The sequence below is a fragment of the Melospiza melodia genome, chromosome 1 (genome assembly GCF_035770615.1).
Source record: "Melospiza melodia melodia isolate bMelMel2 chromosome 1, bMelMel2.pri, whole genome shotgun sequence".
Lineage (NCBI taxonomy): Eukaryota > Metazoa > Chordata > Aves > Passeriformes > Passerellidae > Melospiza > Melospiza melodia.
In genome coordinates, this window is record NC_086194.1 from 108,457,743 (window position 1) to 108,484,658 (window position 26,916).

Here is a 26,916-nt window from a genome sequence, read left to right on the forward strand (position 1 = left end):
TAGAAATGGTAGGAGGCTAGGTGTGGAAAAGGCTGAAAATGGATTTACCAATTGGGGGTAACAGGAGGTGATCGAGAAGGAAGGCTTTTGGTCTCTAGGTGCTCAACTGATAAGGATCGTCTCATAGATGGGTTCCAAACCATCCCACCTATCACTTTTCTGCAGTACTGGTTGTTTACAGACCTGAAAAGATATAAAACAGCTATATGTGAGTTATTTTGCACAGAAAACTTAGATATGCTTATGAAAGTCAATTTCATAATTTAAAGCATCCCCCTGTGCTTACCCCTCCTTACTTATGCATTTACATTCTCACACAGAGATATTTGCTGTCCCTCATCTATGACAAGAAGTGATTGTTAATCCCTGCTCCATTGCTTATCATAAGCCTGGATAAAAATAACTTTATCTGAGAATTATTTTTAACCCAATTGTGTTTAAGAAGACAGAGGGGAAAACAGGAAATTCAGTATGTCTTACTGGTACTGAACTCAGTGCCTGACAAAAGAAGTTCAAATACAGGTAATATGTTCTGAAGCTTCCCTGTTAATACTCACAAAGGGGTAACAACTCAGCAAGAGCTTCACTGAGCACAGGACAACTTTACCCATCCACCTGCTGCCTCATTAAGAGCTAAACCAGACAAGACTCTATTGTGAAAGGAAGCCACATTGGAGTGATGTATTCTTTGTACAGATAAACCATTAAAAAAATCTGACATGAAAATAAGATCTCCAGGTCTGGACTGCTTCTTTTGATAAGAAGAAGAAAGATTTGAGAAGAAAAGGGCTGCAACAGGAAAAGCACCACAGCTAGGAAAGCAGTAAAAGTATCTTAATAGTGAAAATACACAGCATAAAGAAAATCTTGAAGTAGACTGAAATTGAGATAAACTAACTCTTATGCATCATTTTATACAGCATTCCACGAGTCAAGCTGAGAGAGAAGCTGCTCACCTTTAAGTTTACTGGCCTAGGATTTCTCATAGAAGAAACAATTTATTAGCTACAGAGAAAACACCTTTGGCCTATTAAGCTCTGAATTGTACATAATGGGCAGCTAGGCTAGCCAGTTATGTAAGGATCTTACTACAGAGCTGAAAAGCCTCAATTTTACATGGCATTAAAAAAGAATAAAGTTTAATAAAATAAAATTTTATTTTATTAAAAATAAATAAAATAAAATTGTTACTAAAGCTGTGGGTATTATGCTAAAATGCTTTGCATTGTACTTTTTGCTAATAAAAGAAAAAGCAGCCCATTTTTTTTCATATATACTGAAGTATTTTGCATATGTTGTTCATGATTTTAAGGGAAATCAATTCCCTCATTTTCTAAATGTACTTTAGAAGCTTCTCCATGTATAGAAAACAGAGGAAAAACTTGGTATGAAGCATCTACATACTACAATCAGCTACCCACGTATGTTTCCATGCTTAGTAAACAAAGCTCATCAGCGCAGGAGAAGCTTTTGGCTATACTAACTATTTTATTTTTCTAACACTTTTGAATACAATGACAAGGTACCAGCTACTCATCTTCTTCAGAAACAGACGTCTTTCAAAGAACCCTTAGATAGTTGGAGCAGAGAGAAAGACTGGAAAAAGATGATGCATTATGAAAAATGCACTGCGACGAACTCCATATTAATAAGCTTTTCATTTTTACAAGTGGCTGTTGAGGCATTTTCCAACACAGACAACTTGAAATGCAACATAACTTGTGTGATGGAAGCCAGAACCCTAAGCCTTAATTCTAATATTAAACCCCTAATCCTGACCACAAAATCACTTATAGGGTAAGTCTCTAGATATTTCAGTTAAGGCACAGAAGTTAAATAATCTCTTGAATTCAAGTAGATGCCCTTCAAATGCCAAAGATCAGCATATTTCTCAGCAAACATTCTGGGAGGCTGCCAAAGCCTTTCTGGAATGGATTGTACTATCTGTAAATGATGCTTCCTTTCTCCTATCTATTACTGAAGCTATCCTTGGTGAAAAATACAGATACATTTTTTAGCTTTTCAACAAGGAATGAGAATGCATCTAGGAGAGGTTATTCAGCGTTCAGGCCAGAATTTACCTCTCAGAATCTGGGAGATGTGATTCAGTCTGCTCCTTGAACAAGGCTTACAAGTGATTTATACAACTCAGCAGCTTAATTTAAATGGAATGCCTCTAGTACCTTAAGCTAAGAGAATCAAGAAGGGCACAGGTATCTGCAAATAAGAAATTGTACTCAAGTACTGCAACTATTTGAACTGATGCAATAAATGCCAGGCTATCTGCCTCAAATAAGTGTAGAACATAGAACAAGAAAGCCACAAATTGCATAGGAAAACCTGTGATACTTAAGATGGTAAAACCTGAAAGTGGCAGCCTTTAAAGCTGATGGAAGCTGCATGAAATGAATTCTTGAATACAAGCCAGTCTTAAAATCTCCAGGACTGCACGCTGTGATCAGTGGAGCTTTTGTGTGCACATTTATGTTTGTGGTTTGATTTGTCTGTGTTTGTTTGATTTATACAATGTAAAAATTTCTTCCCTTTCATAAGGGAGAATGCAGAGTTACTTTGTTAGTTGTGTAACTTCCACATGAGTTCAGAGCATCCTTGAAAAGGAACATGGAAAATCTTACAAAAATCTTGTTTATGATTCCACAAACAAGTCAGAGAGTAAAAATTTTCAATATGTGAAATCTGACCTCAGAAGTGACTTTTTCACAATTGTTCTTAAATCTTTTGAGAAAATAATTTGCTGAGTTCATAGGAACTACTCAAAGCTTTTCAAAATTACTGTTGCTTCTTATGTAGTTAAGGAGTCTTTCATAGCAATGGTTGCTGAGTTACCTCTTCCTCATGTAGATCCCAAAATTTGTGCTTATTGCTAGTATAAACAAGGCCAAAGAGGTTGCCCTAAGCTGATGGAAAGTATCTCTATAACTGATTCTCCTCCTGGAGATTCCTTAGAACTCTAAGTAAGCAATTCAGCAGAGACAATGTCTCAGAGCATTGAAATTACTTGAAAGGAATAAATTCTTAGTAATTCAAATCAACAATGAGAACTGTCCTGTATGCTACAGACTAGTAAGATATTGTAAGAGCATATTTGTCAAAATTAAAATGTTTGGTAAAAAAATGAAATGATACTAAACCAGTACCCTTTGGAACTCATACTGTTTTCTTTCTTAACATTACAAAGACTGTGGAATCAATGTGTGTATATATCTGTCCTATAGGAGGATCAGGATTTTCAATCTGTTTGCAAATTTGAAAGAAAGAAAGGACTCCATGCCCTGACAATCCAACAAACTTTGAGTCACCTCAACACCTCCACTACAGAGTTAATTCTAAAAATAAGGATTTTTAAAATATTACAAAATTAGAATACTGTTTTGTACAACTAGGTTTTTTTCCCCATGTCCTAGAAACCAGATCATCTAGCTATGACTCCAGTAAAAATTATAACATTTTATCAGAATTCCTACATTGTCCTCAGGGGTTAATTGCTTTATTCACAAGCAATACCAGTGCACTTGGTATTAATTTCTGCAGTATCAAGAGACATCAGTGTGAAAAGCCAGAGAGCCACCAAAGTCTGAGGAGCCATTTGAAGCACGTTGATATCATTCAGAAGTTGAAGCTTATCCAAATAGAAGACACCAAATCTCCAAGTCTGACAAACTGTATGTAAAGTTAAACTGTTAAGAGAACACGCTACAAAAAACTCACAAAAAGACACTACCCACGAAGTATTTTATTGTTTTCCTAGCCAAAAAACCCAATAAAATACTTCTCCAAGAATCATGAGAAGAAGCAGGTTTCTAGAGAGTCTACAGATCATCAAAGGGTCAAAGAACCCCCTCAGAATCTCACATCCAGAGAGGATAATGACACAAGACTTTCTTTTTCATTCACTATTAATATGAAATATTTTTTTATATGTTTCATTACAGAATGTTTTTTGGGGGGTGTAGGTGGATTGGGATGGGATGGATGAGACAATGAAGCCACAGGACATGACACCTTTGTAGCTGAATTGTTGATAAATGTAACAACAGAACAAATCAACCTAACAGAAGAAATCAGAACAAATCAACATAACAGGAGAAATCACTGTGACTGATACCTATCAAAAAATGTAAAAGCCTCTAAAATAAAGGAGCAGAGTAAAAAAAATCACACAGGATAGCCAAATAAGGGCTAACTGCAAAGAAATGGAGATGGACATTACAATGTCATGTGACTGGACAATAAACTGGCAGCTAAACTTTAATGACAATAGGGCTCAGTAACTGCATATGGGGAGGAATAATCCCAGCTTCATATAGGAAAATCACAGGCTCTAAAGAATTATTTCCTGGTAACTAAATCTTAAACAACACTAGGAAACTAGTGTTTCTAGTGCTTTATAACTAGAAGAATCCAATGAGATTAGAAGTGGATTAGAAGTGTCACAACAGGGCTATCTTGAATACCTGAATGGGAAAAAGTTTTTAATCTTTGTGTCAGTAATAAGTGGTTGGTGTGATGCACTCCATAAACTGCCCTAACATATTAAACAGAATATGTAAATGACACTAATGGCTAAACATTTCCAAACAAATCTGTTCTGCAAATTCTCTTACCGGATCATTAGCTACATGACATTTTTCCTTTCCAGTGTTTTTATACTTCAGACTGAAGCAACAAGTTGAAAAAATAGTAGTAAAATATATACCCAAACACCTTTTGAGGCAATTATAAGAAAAGTTCTACTGTAAAGAGATCACATTGCAGAAAGTGAAACCACAACCATATAACTTGTCAAATGGTTCATCTATAGACTGAAACAAAGCTATGGACAGGACTGAACTCTGCCACTCCAACTTGAGCTACTACTGACACAAATCCTCCCATTCCCATCAAAGAGCAAAACATGCTTTCACACAATACTTACTTTGCTGGATTTCTAGAACCCAGAGTCCAATAATGTGATAATATCTTTTTTTCATGAGGTAGTGACTTCTTTGCCTGAAAAAATGTGTGATGCTCCACACAAGATTTCCAAAGATTTTTGCATGCTCTGTAATTTAACATGTTGAAGGCAACAATATGCTCTCTGGATTCATTCTGCAACAGTAGGGAACACCATGTTTCAACATATACAAGTAGATGAAACAGTAAACAAGATCATAAAAAACCAAGAATTATTTTAAGCTTAAACATGAAGAATACATTGTGGCAAACAAACAAACAAAAAAAAACCCAGTATACAGTAGATTTTGAGCTGGAGATGGCCAAAATACCTCTATGACTACTTGAAATTACAAACTGCAAAATGTGCACTTTACAAGTTCATGAAGTGCTAATAAAATATTTAAGTCTAGAGCAGTGAAGATTTTGTATATATGAGTATCATGTTTTACTGATAAATATATTTTCAGGTTTCCAGTGAGATTTTGACCTCTTAAGACAAAATTTAAAACATTCAATTAAGGGTGCAATGTCAAAAGAAAAAAAAACCCTCATTCTTTGAATTCAAACTATTCATGTAAGGCTTCAATTCAATAATGTTCTTTCAAGTGCCATAATATGCAAAAATCATATTCTTGATATTCTTTCAGAAGAAACTGAAGATGTTAACAGTGATCTTTCTTTGGGGAAAGAAAATACTTCTGATGGGACTGGAGCTGCTGCTACTGCTGTTGAAATCCACTCCTGCTTGGATGATAATGTGAGGCCAAAATGAGGAGGTTCAGAAGGCAGCAGAATATAAAATTTGCGTGTCTCGATGCAAACTCTCACAAGTAACTTCAGTGCCAAAGTGCCAGTGAAACATGAGTGCAAAACAATTGTGCCATCAATGTTTATCCCAAGAGTTTTGTACAAGAGAAAGCTTTGGTTAGTTAATCTACTTATTGATGCAAAGAAAGTGGAATGAGAGCAAAGCAAAGAGTAGAAATAAAGGTAACACAAGACCTGAGACAATTGCCAGCATAGCTCAGCACTTCAGTGAAAAAACAAGTTTTCATCACTCATCTTTTCTAGCTCCTCTAAATTATGACTAATTTTGACATCTCAACATATAATTAGACAGGCAACCTTTTGCTTGTTCACAGCAACAATCCTGTTGGGAAGTAGCTACAAACCATTTTGGCTGGTATAGTCAATCTGTTTTTCTTGTGGTTTTTTTTTATTCCTAGGCAGCCTATTACAATTGACACATATCTGAGACCAAGCCTGCTTTTTGCAAATCACTTCATGTCTAGTCCAGAGAATCTGTGGCTTTTAAGAAAAACAGCGAGACTCTCAAGAGAAAAAAAGATTTCCTCTTGATTTTACATAAGCACTGAAAAACATTTAACTGATTACAGTCTTTAAGGAACGTTTTCCCTATATCTATTAAAGCATTTAAAACATATTTTCTTTTCAAGATGTGGGTTTGTTATTTGAGTCTCTTACATATTGGAAACAATTTGCCAGTTACCACAATTGCTTCTAAGTAGTTACATAAAACAAAGCAGGAAAGCATAGCAAATCTTAACTCTGAATTTCTTGAAATACACGAAGCACACATCACAAAGGTTTAATGACAAATGCTATTTCTGTCATACGCCCTGTTGGTTGAATACTACTTGAAGGATTTTACTCCTCCAGCAGACAAATAAAAGTAAGTGTATAGATATTTTTGTTGGCCTGAAGCACTGGCCTTTCAATTGCCACAAAAATTATTTTATCCAAACATCTCAATTATACTAAAGGCTATAGTATAAAGATAAGGAACTGAGTATATCTAATAGTCTCTTTTTAAATTTAGGTTTGATAGCAGCAATTAATTTTGCTTTTTACAAGTGTCCTTTTCTGTTATCACAGAACCTTCTTAGCAGCCTTTAAGTGGGCTGAAAGTTTCAACATGGATTTAAGCAAGGAAAAATATTTTGAGAAGTTTCATTAAAATTTATTCAATTTTTAGATTAACATCATCTTTTGTTAATAACAATCTGCCTCACTAACAGGCCACATTGCAAGTTATGCTGTTCAATCTGTGTATTTTTTTAAAGGTTAGGAGAGTTCTAGTGGGATCCCAGGATATAATGCCCATCATACTTCTCAACTCAAGTTCTAAAAGAATGGCATTTTCATGATTATCAAGAAATGAGGGTTAGAGAAATTTGAGGTAAAGGGAACAATTCCACATAACTAAAGTCTTTTGCTAGTTCAGCATATGGAAGAATTTCTGCTTCAGTTGTATGCCTACTCACTCCATTAAAAGAAAATCTGAAAATATCTACAGCATTAAAGTGAAGATATATTTTAGTATGCAACAAATGAAATTGTTTTTAAACATTAGGTAAGCACATTGAAAATAAAATTTCATTTCTGAAAGGTACAAAATGTTGCCTTTAAACAGCATAGTTCCTATTCCTACCTTAAATCCTGCACCCTTCATTAAGCCTACATGTCATGAGCTTCTCTAGCATCAGACATTCACTGATTCATCAGTCTTGCTCCCCAGTCCTTATTTGGCTCTTCAGTAGAAAAAGAAATACTGCATACTCCTAATCAAGCAGCTGATCAACAGACCGGAGCAGGGGGAGGGTAAAAGAGAAGGTGAGTAGAAGGGAAAGAGTGAGATAAGGTAAGTTGTTTTTTTTCAGAAAAGGTGCATAAGGAAAGAAAAATGGAGTAAATGAAATAAGAAGAACAAATCAATGAAACATGGGACATCCCAGGGGACTGCAAATCCATTGCCTTTGGGAACTTCCTGTACATTTTTGAATCTACATACGACATATAAATATAAAAGAGGTTCTATGGCACTCTCATCCTCTTTAGTCAAACCTTGCCTAAGAATATACAGTATCTTCTCTGTTTTCCCCACACTCTTCCATCTCTCTTACTTTCAGATTCATTTACCTATTTGCTTCTGTCTTTCCAAGCAAAAAACTGATCATTTTGAAGACTGGCACCAATGCAGTCATCTGCCCTCACACACCCCTCAAGCATCCCACTATTCTGGAGAAACCCTAGGACTCCACTCCCCTCTCTCCTTCTGCACGGCACCAGCAAGTTTTCCAAGCAACACCACCAGAGCACTGCACACCTGATGCCCTAAATTTCAAACAAAGGGGGCCGACAAGGATGGATGTATCCACAGATTCAGTGGCACACCTGGTCTGCTTTTTCATATAAACTGAGGAGGAGTAAAAAGATCATGCAGCTGGCCTTACTTTTCTAACAGTTTTGTAGCTCTTTAAGCACGACACTGCGTGCATTACTGTCATCTCTGGAGGTTATGAAACAAAGAACTATGATCACTTAAGAGAAGGTAAGCTAAAAGAATCAAGAGCCTTGAACTGTCATCATTTATCAAATGTTTAATTGAACAAATTAAGATTGCTGCTCTCTTCAAAAGTGACACAGGTCTCCAGAGACAAAAATTCTACATTTGACAGCAGTCAAGTCTTTATGTAATGAACACACATATTTTACATTAAGTCCACAGATAGTTCTATATTGACACTTTATTCTTCCATATTACAAAACCATTGTGAATACACTCATTTTCAGAGAATCATAAAATGGTTTGGGTGAAAGGGACTTAAAATCATTGAGTTCCAAGCCCTGTTGCACTAATCATTCTCAGAGAGTTCTGTTACTACATTTATTCTCATAGATCATTTGGAAGCTGCTATCTGAAAGTCTGCACTTATCTGCATATTTGAAATATTTAGATTTTAAAATTACTATTTATCAGTGAATTTTTAATCCTCAAACCCAGGAGAGAAGTTATTACTTGCAAGTGTTTACACTCAGAACTGAGTAGAATGATCTATCAACCACTCATTTCTTCGTGCAGTGTAATAAAAATGAACAGACTGCAAAATGTCTGCATATAGACAACATATTTAGAAATTTACAGCTAGTAAAAAAAAACTTTAAGATCCCCCTACAATGTGTAAGGACACATTCTGTGCATACTATCTGTGTGTGCAATCATTAGTGCTGTAACATTGTGTCTGGAAACTAACTCTTCTCAAACATGAGTCCTGAAATGTAACATGTACATACTTGCACACTCCTCAAATTTCAAAGAGCCCACCAAAATGGGAAAAAAGAAGGGCACACAGAAAAGAAAAAAGAAGAAAACATTTTCCTTTTGGGTAAAACTAAAAAGGCCTCCTTAGAAATCTGTGTTCAGCAAGACCTTCTAATCTATGTGGGTCAAGAGGTGGTCTTGTAACACAGTTTCTATAAATTTAAGAGCTTGTGTACTACCACAGAGAAACTCCATGAACTTTAGATACAAGTTAACATTTACCTTTTATTAAGCTTTGTCCTCGACTGAATTAAAATATTTATGCGTCTGCTGATCACTAGTTTCTGAGAAGGTTTTTTTCCTTGTCATATTAAATAATCTATGCTCTTTGTAAAAAAATATCTTTTTTTTTTTTTCATATTGTGGCAGCACAATAATAATCAGTAATCAAGATTTCCTTCCCCATTAAATAGACTAATATTTCAATTGTTCTGCAAAGAGCACAAAGCAACTAACAGAAGCCATCTCAACAGTTGAAAAATTTTATGTGTGCTTTATCAACTGTCTTCATATAATTTGCCAACTCCTAAAGCCCTCCATGTTACACAGAGGAGCAGGTGGGCTATTTCCCTTTTCAAACTCATGTTTTTCATCTGCAAAGCTCTCCTTTCCTCCAGGAACCTTGCTTTCTTCCTGAGCTCTGAGCCCCATAAGCTGAAGGGACCTCACAAACTCCCCCTAGTTGGGACAAGCAGTTTAGTAGATTCACTGCATTAAGGAACTCTACAGGGCAGGGAGAGCAACAAGGGGAAGGGCAGCAGATGCTGGTGAGAAAGGGGAAATATGCTATGTTAATAGGTATTGGAGAAAGGATGGAGATATGCATTTCCCCAAAGTCTCCAAGGGAGAAGAAGCCTCTGTGGGAAAGATAGGGTCTAACAGACTGAAAGTGGAGGGATGCAGTGTTGGAAAGGAAACAATAAAAGGGAAAAAGAGAGGGAATAAGCAGACCAGAACAGCAAGACCAAGTTAACAAAACAGAGTTTCGAAGGCACATTATCCCAACAGAGTCTTTTGATCAGCAGTTTGTAAGTTACATTCAATATTGAATATGGTCACTAGAGCAAAACAATATTAGAGGACTACTTACATGTTTTTGCCGTTGTTGTATAAAAAACTTTTTCCTTTTAAAGGAAATTTTTAAAATGTTCACCCTAAAAGACAGAAACAGACCATGAAATACCGAGCAATGTTTAGAGTGATAAAACAATGAAAAATAATATTGTGTACAGTGAGCCTGAAAGATTAGAGCTGTAAAATATTCAATGAATAATATGCAGCCATCTCTTGTGTTGAGTGGCAAATAGATGTCCTCGTTTAATCTTTAAATAGTTCACAGCAGTTCTCTCCCACCAAATCTATTCTTGCAGCAAAAAACTTGATGACATCTTCTACACTAAGCTGCACAAATGTTAAATGTGTCAACTTTTGTATAACTTTAGAGTCATATGACAACTGTGACTAAAGGAACAAAATTTAAGACCCTAATGACATGACAAGGTTGGTCTTACAACAACTGAAACTTTGCAGAGGCTTTGCAGAATTGGTTTCATAACATGAAAGATATCATGTATTTGTCTTAATCAGTAACCAAAATCTCTAGATAAAATCATCATTTTAGAAGGATGAAAACTGTAGGAATGAGTGTTAATATATTTTTCACTTCATTAACATTGCTATATAATTTATGTGGTAATTTTAGAACTGAACACATCTTTTTAAATATACACAGTGTGAGTACATATTTTCTAAGGTAAAGATTACAACTGGAGTTGGTGCTCAAGCAACTTTCATTTTAATTATACACTTATCAGTTTTGCTAAATTAAACAAACTTCTACCCACCTGCACACCTTCCCACAGCAAAACAAGATTTGTCTAAAATACCTACATTTTCTCTGCAATAGTTCTACTTCAGTAACTGAAAACCTGCATTCTTGGACAAAGAAATCTCTAATCTACCGTCAGCTGGAATCTTACGAAGGCCTTAAGGCTCCTATTTAAGGCCTAAACAAGTCATATTTGCCTGAAAAAAAATAATGAAAGAGTTTTGTAAGTTTACAGCTAAAAGTCTCATAATATTTTCGAGAATGGATGCTTTACAGGATGTTAGACATCAGGTATGAACTTTGTTGAAAGTCCTCTCAGTTTGGCATAGTTTCTGCATTACTCTCATCAAGTGGGATGGCATAAAAACTCATTCCCAACTGCTCATGGGAGAGGCACTTGAGTTATAGAGCAACATCCTTCACAGAGGATAAATTTATTTAACTGGCAAATTTATTCTCTCTTCACAGGAGAATAAATTTGCCAGTTACTAACAAGAATATTAATGGAACTATCTATCCCTCTTGCTGCACAAGAGGTGGAAAACAATGCCATATTCAGAAAATGCTTTTCACCATCAATTACAGAACCAGAAAGAAACAGGTATTTCAACACGATTCTTCAACAAGACAAACTGATGTGAAAATCAATGGAAAATTGAAATCATATCCACCTCTCCTGTTAGGCCAACTCTTAAAATACTTGTGTCATTTGACTTGCTACCTCAAACATCAGTGATCTGCGTGGCTCATCTAAAAGCTCTTGATTCTGAACTACCTGACAAGTCAGAAATTTTCAGTTGTATTTCCTGAGCTGCAATTCATCGTATATTAATTCTTTGTTGATTCTAGTGCTACTCTGGCTGAACTAGTACCACTCAAGTTTTGTGCTTCTGGTTCTTTCTTACCACATTTCTTGACTTAGACTAAACTTCAACAAACAAGTTGTTGGAATTACTCCATAGTTGCAATCATGGTCTCGTCTTACCCCAACATGGAGCCAGCTGAAATGCAGGACACAGAAAACTAACCTGGCAGACTAAGTGAAAAACCCACCACCCAACAACAAAAAGGTAGCCAGCATCCTAATGTACCAAAACTCCCTCAATCACTCTCCACTACCTCCTGCTTTTTCTTGAAAAACCCTGAAGCAAGCAAACAAAAAACTACCAAAACTCCATCAAAACCAAAACAAGCCCCATGATTTAGTGCATTACCATATGATCACTTCAAGCCAAATCAGGGCATTAAGTCTCTTTATTTTGACCTTCTCCTAAATAGAATACCCCTCTCAATTCCATTCATTCTTCTTAAAGTACAACTAAACCTACTTAGTTCAGGCATGAAGAACACTTGCTACTCTGACATTTTCATTTAACAATAACTAAAAATCATTTGCAATGTTATGCCCACAAACTGACTGAATGCACACACCTAGAAAAATCTAGAAAAAAAGTCTAGGAGATTAAGGTGTCAAAGCACTTAGACTTAACAAGTTCTTGAAGATGCCATACTCAAAAATTATATTAATAGAATGCATTTACTGTTATCATAACTGGTGGCTCAGCAGCCCTTCTCTCTCACCAATAATCTGTTCAGTGACTATGCAACATTCACAAATCATTAAATTTCATGGTTTACTTAAAAAGCACTCACTAGTTGTAGCATATTAAGAATGATGGATCTTTTGGGTCCCATCTTCCAATCATTCACAAGCATCAAAATAGATTTGTCACTCCGTGGGCCACAGAATCGCTAATTTTTTATTAAACTGGCAGTCCTGTCCTAGAACTTAGTACTAACAGCTGGTACTTGTGACTTGAAGCAAAGAGAAAATTTCTTTACCTGTAAATCCTATACTTTGCCACTGAAAAAAGATTCTGTCCAATTTGCTATGCAAGATACTTGTTTTCCAAGTTTTAACTAGCAATGTATTATGCAATCCTCAAGCAGTTTCTCTGAAATTTTCAAAGCAGTGAAACAGCATACACAAAATAGCATTTACCACCTAACTTTAGTTGCTGTTGATATAGAGTATTTGTATGTTTTTGCCATAATTATTTACTTGGAAAATTTGGAAATTACCACATAACTGTTAAGCACCTTTGAGAATAACTCTGCAGAGTGAACAAAACACTGCATTAAATCCAAAGCTATTTTTTAAACCTATCTTGACTTGCATTGTCGCTGACTGATCAGTCAGCTCTTTACGTAGGTTGCTTTGATTGAAAAGCATCTTTTTGCCAAGGCAGAGCTCTCTCACTGCCTCTGTTCCTGAAAACTTTTGGTCCCCTTTGACTACTACCATATGGCATAGCTGTATTGTTGTCATCCACTGCAGAGTATTGTACTTAAAATTTTGGAAAGAGTTCTTCGATGGTGTTTGCTGCCACCTTGAGTTCTAACTCGTTAATGGTGAAGTTTGCACAGTCCATAGGAAAAATCACTTGATACAATTGGTGTTACACAAAGAGCCTAAAAAAATGCCACTTCAGGCATTGCAGAAATATATCCTGCTTTGAGATCTAAAATGAAAGTGAGAATCTATACTACAAATACATCCCAAGCAACTGCACTCTGGTGATTTTCAATGTTTGCTTGTTTTGGTGGGATCAGGGAATGGACACCATTCCTGCACAAAGAATTACGATTAACTCATGCAAGATGCCAGGAATAAAATATCAAAAGTTAGCCCCTGTGAAGGGAGCTTTTGCTTTCAAGATGAAATTAAATTTTTAGAGAGAGGCAGAGAGAAAGCAAGTAAGTAGGAAAGCTTGGAACAACTGCATGAGCTGGCAGATGAAAATATTACTGCCTAAACCTCATATTTTAGAGTGGGAATTATTTGAACTGAAAAATCTGTGGGTTTTACTTCCCTCATTTTTTTCTTTAAATGAGAACAGGCTTTTGTGAAAAATGTTTTAGCATCTGTGTTTTATTCCTCTGTGCTCTTCAGGAGTAAAAGTAGCACAGGAAGTTGTAGATTCCTCCTGTCCTGTGTGCTACAAACTATTTTTCTCTTCCTTGAAAAAATTCATAGTCACAGATTTTAAAATGCCATTACTCTATGATTTTCAGAAACAACTATTATCAATTCATATATTACTTAGGTCAACTAAGTTGGCAGAACAAGACTGGCAGAAGACAGAAAACGTGCCTCCAGCTGGCAGTTTTTAAAACCTCCAGCAGTTGAAAGAAGCTGAGAGGCTGATGTATGAAGGAGCAGCACTCAAGGCACAAAGATGAAAGACATGTCTTTTATGCTTCAATGTGCATTAGAAATGGGAAAATACAAGTTTTCACTATGCTGCTGCATGAGAGCATTATTATTGACATGCATTTACCCAGGATGATTGCAGTATATCCCAGGAAATTGAAATGCAACTTACAGCAAAGAAAAAAAAAAATCCAGAGACCATGCAGTATATTTTCCCCTAGAATTTAAATTGAGACTGATTTTATTGCTTTTCTATAGGAAATAGCTGTTTGGTTGGGTTCATAAATGAAATAATGGGATGACACTAGTATTTAAAAAATACAGCTAGGGAGCTTTTGTTTTTTTTATAATTAAGGGCCAAAAAGCAAGTATAACCCACTGGAATGCATTTTCCTGTCATGATTAAGAACACTGTACTATCTTACTGAAAAAGTTATCCAGGACAATTGTTACAAATTCAAAGAACTCATGTATAACATGACAAAGCTATAGTTTTATTAGGCATTAAAAAAAAAAAAAGTTCATACTTCGTTTAAAAAAGAAAGACTGGAAAAAATTTCTTTCTGATCCAATCCAAAAACCATAAGGAAATGCCTGACCTCCATATGATTTCTTATTCAGGTTATAATTTTAGTATGATATAACTAATAAAGCCCAAAAGCATTTTAAAAAAATTATAGCTTATGTAATTTCTCATGTCGTTCATATCAGAGTTCCTGTGCACATTATTTCTTTGCAGAGGTTAGTTTCTACAGCACAATCATGCATTTTAATGTTTTATGTATCAGAGAATAATGTGAAAGTCTCTCACCTGCTTGTTAATGTTATATACCATATTTGATGACATTTAAAAATGTCTAAATTATATTATTTTACTTCCTGAAAATCTGAAACTCTAAAAACCTCGTTTTACATTTCGGCTCCAAGAAGTGTCTTCTTGCTGAATGCCACATTAAAAAGTTCAGACTGAACTTAATTCAGACTGAATTAGGGGCTGAACTTTAATAGCAATACTGATTAATTTGTTTTTAAAGACACATATTATTGGGCACAACAGCAGCAAATCTCTAAGACCACAAGGTCCTCCTAATAATCTACTCATACCTGTACGTAAATTAACTTGATCAAGACTTCACACAGTGCAAGGACTTCAAAAGTCTTAAAAACTTGCCTAGGCAAGTTTTTGTTTTTATCTAAGCACAAGAAAATAATACAATATTCCATAAAGAACAAATATGTGTATTGTAGGCTTCTTTGGAAAAAACGTGAAAGCAAATGGACATAAGATTGAAAAAACTGGACATATTTCTTTACAATACAGGAATTTACCAGGGATAGAAGCTTGTACAGATGAGTTTTCTATATACAGCAATTCCACTGGATGCAATCCCAATCATAAGATCTAGATTATGGAGATCCTAAAAAAGAAAAATACTGTAAGAACACAGATGCAGTTTGTGTCATTCACATTTATCTACTAATAAATTTATTTTCAAGCTTTCTATACCTAAATTGCTACACTTCAGGAATAAAATCAATTACATTTTTGGGTTTTGATTTTTGCGCATCTCCTTCCTTTGATGTTATCTATTACATGTTCTAAATATTATTCATTCATAAAAGTTGTAACGTTCATCCTACTATCCTGGATGTATCTTAGGTCTGCATCAAGAGTAAATTTGCAAGTCTAACCTAATTATTTCAGGAAAGAAGTTGAAATACTTTTTAAGATTAGTCAGGTAAATGTCACAGAATTTTGGGACATGAACAAAAATTGCCTGATTCCATGCTGTTAAAAAAAGGAGAGGAAATAATTCCTTACTTTTTCCTAAAAGCTCTTACCAAGAAAGGCTGCACAGGAAATGACATCATTTCACATATGAGAATATGTTGGAAAAATATGCACGTACATGAACATTTCATATAATAAATTAAATCCATTATTAACTAAACCAAAAGTTATGCATTAGCTTAACACATGCAACTGGGGAAAAAAAATCAGAATTTTACAATCCTTTCTAGGTACTGAGATACTCAAGAGAAAACATATAAGCAAACATTTGAGTTAAAAAAAAAAAAGCAACAAAAACAAAAAACAACAACAAAAACAACAAGGCAGAAAGGAGGATGTTGGATGGTCATTTTGAGCCTAAACGCAGACTGATGTTGAAGAAGTTATAAATCTTGGCTTCCCAGTTCTTATGATCAATACACACTAATGTGTCATTACACGGATTTCTAAACAGACCTAAATGCATACATAAATCCACATGTAAGTAGAATCCATTGTTTCAAATATCAGGTTTGACTCAAAAGCAGTTTCAGATTGTTTTTAAAGGACAGCCAATGGTAGCAGATTCTCTTAAAGCCTTCAGTAGCACAGTTGCTCCTCTAGATGGTACTCTGGGCTCAATTAATATATGGCTTTCCTCCATGTCCAATCCCAAGTTCTTTATATTAGTAAGGTACGGGAAAATAGAACAGGTAGCATGTGCTCTGGCAATACTGTGGAAAGTCTAGAAAGTCCACAATAAATCCTTTAAAAACAGTTGAACAGAAGTGTGTTACAGGCCCATGAATGAGTGAAGTCCAACCTAATTTGCAAAGCATAACACAGGAATGCAGAAGTGACATCCCTGTATTTTAATAGTTGGGAAAAACACTGAGGTATTCAGGAGATTAAGTGCCTACAGTTTAGTTGTTTCTGCCATGATACGGCCACCCTAAAGCAGGGTAGAAAACTGTATTATTAGCACTTTTAGCTCACTCTAGCTTTCTGCTTTTAAAAATCAATACTGTGAAGAAAAAACAGCTTTTAAAGTAAAACCTCAGAATCGACATGATTAAGTAGAAACAAAGGATTATCTAAAACACTTGATGGGGATTAATTAGGCTAAACTACTCTGTTTTCTCCAGAAGCTTTGTCAGAACAAAGTTCATTCCTTACCCTCCTCTGCACCAGCCCAAACCACTAAGCTCCCATGTTATTTGTTATTATGAATTCTCTTGTATTAGGCCTAAGAAACACAAAAACAAGATGCTGGAATAGCAAAAAGAGAGGGTCTCTTTAACAAAAAATGATACTGATGTACAGTTATTTCACTTTCAAAACATGCTGTTAAATTGCATAAGAAAGAAATAGCATGCATATTTTTATTAAAAAACAGGTAACATGAAGAAGATAATAATAAAAAGTTGTAAAGAAAAGTTGTAAAAAATTGTCATGCCAGGCATCTAGGTAGTGAAGTACTGATTCATATTTGATTTAATTTACAATTACCATTTTGATTTTTGTAGATAGGGAAATAATATTGATTCAAAAAAATTCCTATCTTGAAATGAAGGATAAGTTAACTGCAGATTAATTATTGAGCAGAGGGGATAGTGGTCCAGAGTGAAAAGGAGATTAGAAATTCAAGAAATATCAATATAGTTTTAAGATCTTGAATTCACTCTCGAGTCTCCTAATACTATCACATATTTTAATATTTTAGCAGTTCACATTTTTCATCAGAAAAAAAGCAGAAGTGTTTGCAGATGAAAACTGAGCTCAGAATGAAGTTGCGTGTTTAATAAGTTGCTAAAAAAAAGGCTTACACTTATATTAAATATTTAGCTTTGTATCATAAAAAAAATAAAAAAATAAGGAAGCTATATATCCAACTGCTTGTCAAGAAACATCCAAAAGTATCCCACTCTCAACCACCAGTACAGGACCACCAACTTATTTGGGCCATTAGTATAAAAGCCAAGTGTTACCTGGTTCTTCTGCCATCCACAATCTAAGAGGAACAAAATCATCAGAATCCACAGAGATAAAGCCTTTCACAGAGACACAGTTTAATTAGCCCCTGCTAAATCTGTCAAGGCACTGGGATGTGACAAAATTGGAAGGATGATTTAAAAGCAGTACTGAGAGGGGGGAGGATATCAGGAGGCACTGTAAACATCCCTGCCAGAGCAGGGGCAGGACATAGTAGCCTCTGAAGAAGCAGCTTATAAACCTTCACTGTAAACTTCTTCTCATGTTGGTTGAGAGGTTTGCCTCATGGCATTCAATCCAAACAGGGACTTGCAACTGATGTTTTGGAAGGACAAAACTTCAGAGACAACCAACTACACCCCGACTAATGACTTCCCTTCTCAGCTTCAGGTCATTTACAGGTAGAGGATTTCCTGGTTTAGAAGCTCCTTTTATGTTTAATGGACTCCAGTGACTGCCTGACTGCTCCTGATAGCTATTTCACCTTGAGCATCCATTAAATCAGAAGTAACCCTTACGGTTCAACTGCAGCATTGTGGGAAAAGTTCCTTTACTTAAACCTGTCTCTTTTTGGGTAGACTGAAGATCTTGTTGGCTATTCACATTCTCCAAGCTGTTCACCTGCTACAGAAGGCTTTTCCTTTAAACATTCATGATTGTTATACTTCTCTGTACTTTTCTTTTTCCATTACCTACTCTGAGATAAGGAAGGGAGAGGAAGAATGAAGATCAACATTCAAATGATATTGAAACTCAATTTGAAAAGCGGCATGATATTTTTTGGTTTGGGTTCTATTTCCTTCCTGGCAGCTTCTAAACATCTAGATGTCTAGTTCAATGGCTAGAAAAACCAGATCACTTCAAATATTTCATCCTTAAAAAAAATGATTTTTGATAAAACTATTATTTTGAATGGAAACAGTAGCAAAATCATCTGCAGTGAAATTTCATTTAGCTAAAAATGTCTGAATCCAGTCTCTTATCACTGCTGGAACTGGTAAAACCACTACTGACACCCTGCATGCAGTTCAGTGGCCTGCAGCTCAGGAAGGATAATGGAAATTGGAAGAGCTTTCAGAAACAACATCCTGTCAATATTAAGATAATGGTCACAGTCTAGTGTGGAAAGTCTTAGCACTCAAGCTGACTTATCAAAATACTAGGCTATAATAGAAGTTAAAAGGAAAATATCCAATCAAGTTAAGTGCATATAGTGATCTCAAGTGTAACACTAAGAGCTTCTTCAATAAAGTAGAAAGATGATAGATGACCTAATGGTCAGACTATACAAAGTCAGATTTAACAATTTCCTTTTCTTTCTACTTTTATCCATTATTATGCGTCTACCTTTTGATCACTGTATTTCATTAATATAAATGTAATTATAGTGGCTTCATAGTATTTTAGGAATTTCTAGAAACTCAATGCAACACTCACTTATTTGTGGCAGCATAAAGAAAAACAAGAAGAAAATATGCTAAAGGAAGCAAATTACTCATTCTATTCCTTCCTCATCATTAAAGAAATTTATCAATTTTTCATGCTAACTCTTAGTGTCAGGATTACTAACAAACCTCAAAAAATGTTAGGAAAACTAGAAGTCATCTTCATCTACAAAATCAATTATCTGTAGTACACTTCCTTTGGTTTTTACACTGCAAGTCCTATACAAAAACAATTTACTACTACACAGAAGCACAAAAGGTGCTTAATAGTAACTTGTACACTAGGATGCAAATAAAAAAGCATTTTGGGGATTCACTTCAGCTGAATAGTGTAGTCAAAAAATTAAACTGCAGTAGACAGTGAAATACTAAGACATGTTTCTTATCAATGAACACCCTGTATCTAAAAGAGTTCAAATATAGTTTTACTGGTCATCACTCACACTGTTAAATATTTAGATTTAGCCTGGAATACAGGAATTTAAACAAGAAAAAACCTCTATATTCTTAACACTTAAGAAATTAGTGCTAGAAATTCAGAGAAATTAAACTCTTAAAACACCTGCCAACTAATAGCACTAAACAGACCATTTCATTTTCTTTCATGCTAAGACACTCAGAAACCTTTGTAAAATTATTAAGTAAAATATATTGCAGTAATTAAATAGTTTATCTTAAAAATTCTTTCTACACTTTTGAGGAGCTCTAGCTTATCTGGTTGAAATTCTAGCACCTATGTCACACATAAGTTATTGAAAAATTACCCAGCTTTCCTTAAAAATAATATATGATAAAGTCAGTGTTTAAGTATTACTTTTTTTACTATTAATTTATGAAAAAAAAAGCATATAAATTTACTTTCCAAGGGAAAAATTACAATGTAAACATACTCTACCACTGTGCAATTCCACTCCATAGAATTCAAGTGTTCTTGCTATATTTATATAGCAGGACTCTGCTTCAGATTGCTTGAGGCCACTAGAAGAAGGGAAAAATAATAAATATGAACCACAGACAAGTCAAAAATAAAAGATATTGTATCATATTTATTCCAAATGCATAAAACTAGAAGAATGCTGAAGTCCAGTGTCTCAGAAATAACCCCACATTAAGTAGTGCCACAATTTCTTTACTGGTGAATGCCCTGCTAAAGTACTCCCAAAAAATTAAGTAAATTATGTGTGATTTTATTACCTTAGCCACTCAGGACTAGCTATTTTTAGAAAAATCTTTTTGTTATCTGTCATGTTCAGAGGGATGAGGAAACAATTCCCCTATAAAATCTGACTTTTTAATAAGAAGCAGTATCTGTAAATATTGTGCATTTCATAGTCTCTCAGAAAGAAGTCATGTAGAAGAAAGATAAGAAGCACGAATGCACTAATAAAATAAAGGGGAGAGAACAGACTAAAAGTTAAAGTTATGAAACTCACCAAGGAAAAGCCATCTGATTTACCCAAAATCTCTAAGTCCTAAAATATTTTTTCTCCTGCCGCTAAGACATTAAAATCATAAAAAATATTTGACCTTCTTGTCTTCAAGAAAGCTTCTATAAATACAGGTAAAACCAACTCTTTGCTAGGTAAGCTTCCAAAACAACATGCATAAAATCACATAATCCAATGCAATTTAGGTACAACCTGCACAAAGTTGACATAATAATGAGTTACGTTAAGAACTCCAGTCTCTATTACTTCCAATTAATATCCCTCTTGTTAAATGCAAAGCCATCCAAGTACAATGCCCTGAAACTGCCACTCTAGGAAATCTTACATCATGCTGCAGAAAACTCAAAGCCACCTTGAACTGGAAAGCCATGGTCAGCATGGCTTGAGGATGGCATAATATCAAGAAAAAAGAGTAAAGATGAAGAAAACTACTGTTTGTCACAATACTGAGTTAACTGGTTTCTCAGATCTACAGGTATACTGACTATTGTCAGCTTAATTCTGAAAAACTTTAGTAGACTCTATATCTTTCACTGTCAGAAAATTATAGAAGCAAACCAATGTGAAATGGCCATTTTATTATATAAAAGGATGCTGAATATGTTTGCAAGGCTACATCACTGTAATTTTTAAATATTTTGATCAAGTACTTTGTTCAGAAGGTGTGCTGCACACTAACAAGATATGCCTGCAAATTTTAATTCTCAGTTTGTGTACTCCATCTACACCAGACCAGTCATGCCTTGTGTCTTGAAGGGCCAAAAAGTATCTCAGACCAGACTTAGGTTTTTTACTCATTGTTGTTACACCCTCCTACTCAATTAGAGGTGAAATGAAACCGTCAGGTCCCTAAGCAGATGGTAATTATTCAGTGAGATAAACAGGCTAGAGGAAACTGGTCTTGATGTTCCAATTTTTGTAGTTGTTGATACCCAAGTACTAGTGAACCTCATGTGGAATATAAGAATCCTATTTAGTTTCAAATGCATCCTTCGCGCCAAACTGATGGCTGGATCTAGCAAGCATCAAAACCTTACAAATTTGGACAATATCTGCATCCTAAGATCTTGGGCTGCTTATGTTACTAAGCAAAACACAGCAGGAAAACCACATTAGAACCAACTACATACAGAAAAATCCCCCTATGGACTTAGGGATGAACATAAAAGGAAAATTTCTGAAGCTATAAAAATTCAACATGACAACAGCTGCTTTCTTAACAGCTACATACTATCCACTGAACAGTGTGACATGGACTTGTTCAGGGAATACTTCCTCAGATTTTGAAAAGCAACATAAGATTTAGGTAACAAAAACTTTGCACTGAGTTACAGCACATAACAAGACAACATAACTTCTCACATCTGTATTTCAGCAATTCAGGCCTTTTTATTTTCCTTTGTGAAAGTTTCCCAAAGCACAGACACTAAAGAATGAAAAAAGGATAGATGTTTATAGGGTTGGCTTTGAAACCCTGTAATATAAGAATACCAATTTCAAAGCTATAATAACTTACAGATAACCTATACGGTTTACAGCAATATTTTTTAATCCAGATTAGCAGAAATTTCATTCCAAAGGAACAACGTTCTCTCAAAGGTAAAAAAATGAATTCTTCCTTTCCATCTTTCCTTCCTAGCAGCTCTGGTGAACACCAGAACCATTCTTGTCAAGTATGCTCTTGGCACTGATCTAGTCAAATTCACGTCTGAGACACAGGAATGCCAAAGGAGTATGCAAGAAATACTGCCAGGATATACAACAATTTGTCTGCCTCTCCTCGCACTCTGAAGTAAATTGGCCTTAAGAACTAAGTTTCTAAAGATGTGCTGAAATAATAAAATAAAAAATTTCAAGTTCAATTTACTCAGTATTTTTAGTCAGACCTTCAATTACCAACACCTCTGTTAATTTTAATACAGATGTTAAACTTCTCAACCATCAAGGCTTCTTCACCCCAAAGACACTCAATGAAAGCACCGATATCACTGAAAGGACACAGAGAAGAAAGGAGTCTTTCCAACAGACCCCACCACACCTTAGTCTGGACCAATGCTAACTTCTGATCTTTCCTCTGCAGTTTTGTATCTCTTGCTACCACAGCACTAAATACCTGAGCTCAACCCAGCCAATCCAAGACTCTTTAGAAACTTGCCCTCACTGGTCTCCAAGGTGACTGCTTCCAAAAGACAAGGAGGTTTATTCATTCCTGTCTAAAAACTTCCCCTCAAAAAACTACTGAGCCTACTGGAAACTGCAAATTAATTTGGAAGGAGTAGAAAGAAGCATCAGCTATTGTGTGCTTGAACATGAACTGTTTGGAAAGCAGCCCAGATTAGTATCTCCAACAGAAAGGACAGCTGGAGTTTAGAGTTCAGTGGTTATCTTCTTTTGCCCCATAAATGACAAGGACTGCTCTGGATGCCTAGGGACCACACGTGAAGTTCAGAACTATTCACTACACCCACTAGCAGTAAAGAAACCAGAGGAAAAACTAAGAGTATTGAAAGATGAGAAAAAGGCAGCTGAGGGACACTAGGAAGACATGAAAATGGAAATATTTCAGGGTATAAATCAAAGAAACTAAGAGAGCAGGGAATTAGCTCTGCTGCAGTTAAGATACAGACAGAGAAAACAAGTCTACAGAGATTTGGATTTCATTTGCTCACAGACAATTTCTTAGATTGGTGTATTTGCATTCCGCTTACAAGTATCTGATCAACACCACTAATTCCAAAGCTGCAGTCTTACAAGAGACAAATCAGCAGGGTCAGAAAAAATAATTAGCAGTGCACTGACTGGAATAATCTGTTGCAGCCTTTGTATTACACTCAGGAGAGAGGACTGAAAGCACAAAGTTAATTGAAGTGGTTTATGGCTATGGCATTTCTTGGAGTTTTTTCCCACATATAGACAAAAAAAATCTGTAGAATTTGAAAAATGATCAAATGTTCTTCATGCAGCAAACTCCTCAAACATCTAGTATAGTGTTCTAGATTGTTGACTTCAATAATATTTAAGGCTAACTAATCTCCTGGAGGTTATAACCAGAAATTTATTTAAATGTTTCAATACATTAGCATCATACTCTGAATATAATTAAACTAGCATCTCTATGATAAACCCGAGTATTTCATTTAACAGCTACATAAAATACAACTGGCTGTTGTAATGAAACTTCTAAGAAATCAAATCTTCCTTTTGACATCTTTTTTTTTTCTTCAAAAGCTCAAGAGGGGAGAGAGAACTAAAAGTTCACATTACCTGTGTTGCTCATGTAGTGTTTCTACTTTGGTAAGAAAATCTTTGTTCTGCTCTGGTATGAAGCTGTAATTTGAAAGATATCCTGAGCAATGCACTGAAGCATTATAGTCTCCAAGTTGTGCTGTTAAGAAACAAGAAACACATATATAAAGTTTTCATAGTTAATTGGATTTTTCTTTAGAAGAAATTCCTTCTCATTAAAATGCATACACTTATGGGAAAATGGAGAAATTACCAATTATTTCCCAACAGACAAGAAGTGTTGAACATCGGGAACTGTATGACCTCAGCGAGGTACGATTTTTTGCAAAATACACTTACCATGGCTATAATCTCAGGCACTGAATGACTCAGTACTTTATTTAGTTACTTATGTAGCCTCACTTTTGCATCACAACCAGTAACAGCACCAGACAGATGTCATGTGCTGTGCTGACACACACGTGCTGCACTGTAACATCAGAGAACACCAAATTGCTTCAGTAAGAGATGGCAAATGAAATCAGTTTGACACTTTTCCTTGACTAGAACATATTAGAAGTTTTCAACAAGATCTGTCACTTAAAAAGCATCCACTCTTCCCAAATTCAGGTGGAAATTGCTCTTCTACCAACTATGACACCGTCCTAGAAATTCAGCCGTGAATTACTTAACAGAAAGTGTGAAATAACTGCTGATTGACAAATAACATTACCAAGCTGCTACAAAAAGTAAATAACTACAACCTGTACTAACCTTCTTTTTCATAAGGAGTATGGAATAGTGATTACAAAGCCTTAAAGTTTCTCAGAAGTTATTGGTATGATTTGCAAATTAACACAAATGAAAGTAACTGATAGACTGCAAACAATTCAGCATCAAAAGCTCCTCAACTAAATCAAAGTTCAAGAGCACACTTTTAGGATATACTATCAATAATATTAACACTATTTTCCAGAAATTTTTTTAAAAAGTACAGCAGAGCTATTTAAGTGATTCAAGTTGAGGGGCATAAGAGGCACATCAGAAATAATTTACACATAGTAATTATGTACGATCTGTAATGCAGGGGATAACTAATATTTCCCACATACATATATTCCAATTGCATGATTTATACGTTCAAGAAAATGGAACTGCAATGATACAATACAATTCCCAGGGAAATGCAGTCAAAAGCCAATATAGTTGCACACTTAATTGTCTGCATAGAGAGACATATTTAAATAAAAAAGGGAATGATAAAGAGAATCTGATTTACTTTAAATGCAGAAAGTCTTGCATACTAAGTTCTTTCTTTTAAAAGGTAGCCTAAACTTTAAATTAATTAGCAAGTGGCAGGCAAAGGACTACATATTTTCCAGGAGAGCCAAAACACGTATTTGAACATTACCGGAAAATTTACCTGAATAAGCACAAAAAAACAAGAATGAATAAAAACAAACCAAAACAAAAAACCACGAAATCAAACAAGACAGATGATGCAGAAGTATCACAAGAAACTGAAATGATTTTTAGGAATATCTATATACTGACAAAAATCCAAGCCTGACAATGCTAAGTCTAAGGCAACAACAATAAAAGTGAAAATTTGAAACTTTTAGAAATAAGTAGTATGGTAATAGCAGTGTAAAATAAAACCCACAATTTCACAATTACAGTAGTTGATTGAGGATCCCTTCCTTTGCTAGTCATTAACACAACCCATATTTTCTACGAAACAATCTACATCTTTAAGATTTACTGCAGCCAGTTTGAATTCCAATCTTGCCAATGGGAAAAGACCAGACTGCCAGAAATAAGATAACGTCGTTTTCTACTTCAATTTTCTTTGCAATAGGAAAAGATATTGTTACTGTAATATTACCTTCTCTAAAAGGGGCAACTGTTATTCCTCCACACATTATGAAGTAGTCTTCTTTCTGATCTTCTAAATAGCCCACTGGATTTTTTTCCTCTTGCTACTAGCTATCTGAGGCCATGCCAACAAGGGGAGCAATTTAGCTTCTCCAACTCCCTAGCCAGCTGTTACAGTAGAAGAGAAACATCTTGCAAGACTAATGATCTTGTGTAAAATTTAATTATCCAAGCAGGAAAAAAAGTTCGGACATATCGAGATGCCGGCAAGAATAATAATCCATGATGCTTCTATCTCTTTACTGGTTTTCTCCAGAAGAGAAAAGAAGGGCAGAAAAAATTAAAGACCTATTTCTAATCTGAGTTTCTCCTGACATAGTTTCTGCTCTGATCATGAGACAGCAGATACTAACTCAAGGAAGATAAAGTTAGAGTATAAAAATAACAACATTTTAACCTTTCTCCATTCTAGACCACTGTTGCTCTTTAATTTATTATAACTGGCAAACAATATAAAGCAAAGTGAGAGAAAGTGAAACCAAGGATGAGTCAAAAAACAAACAAACCCCTGATATTTGAATATCAGAATATTGTATTTTAGAACTATATATCTAATATGAAAAGCTTTAAATGAAGGAATGTGATGAACCATTAATTTAGAAGGACATATTCAGTAAAAAATTAAAAAATTATTTTTAATTTCTAGTAAAAGAAGAGTTCAATATCCAAGTAGCCATGCCAAAACACTAGTTCTACAAACTTTCAATAAAGTAAGAGCTTATAAGTGCTTGAAACACAAGTCTTGAGATCATCTATGTTTACAGAACATAGGATCTGTAAGCCATATATCCTTCATGCTTTTTTCAAAAGTAATTTGTTCAGATATACTTCAAGGTGCAGATGACATTGTTCTCCAATTCTACAGACTTTGCTTGTAAATAATAAGAAAAAGAATTGCATACAAAGCAATAGCACCAGAACCTATTTCTGCACATGGGCATTTCAATTAACTTCAGATACAAGAAGGGAAATGTATGAA

General features: G+C 35.1%; 1 protein-coding gene across 5 annotated transcripts in view; it reads right to left on the minus strand.

The window, feature by feature from the left end:
- The window catches only part of PTPN3 (protein tyrosine phosphatase non-receptor type 3), a 157,735-nt gene that overhangs the window by 41,478 nt on the left and 89,341 nt on the right, over positions 1 to 26,916 (minus strand). For all 5 annotated transcript variants that reach the window (XM_063163824.1, XM_063163834.1, XM_063163815.1 and 2 more), the window contains exons 8-13: positions 24,042 to 24,162; positions 20,220 to 20,307; positions 15,451 to 15,539; positions 10,170 to 10,233; positions 4,937 to 5,109; positions 49 to 183 (exon numbers count right to left, since the gene is read on the minus strand). In XM_063163824.1, coding sequence (XP_063019894.1) covers positions 49 to 183; positions 4,937 to 5,109; positions 10,170 to 10,233; positions 15,451 to 15,539; positions 20,220 to 20,307; positions 24,042 to 24,162 — 670 coding nt within the window. The remainder of the gene's footprint in view (positions 1 to 48; positions 184 to 4,936; positions 5,110 to 10,169; positions 10,234 to 15,450; positions 15,540 to 20,219; positions 20,308 to 24,041; positions 24,163 to 26,916) is intronic.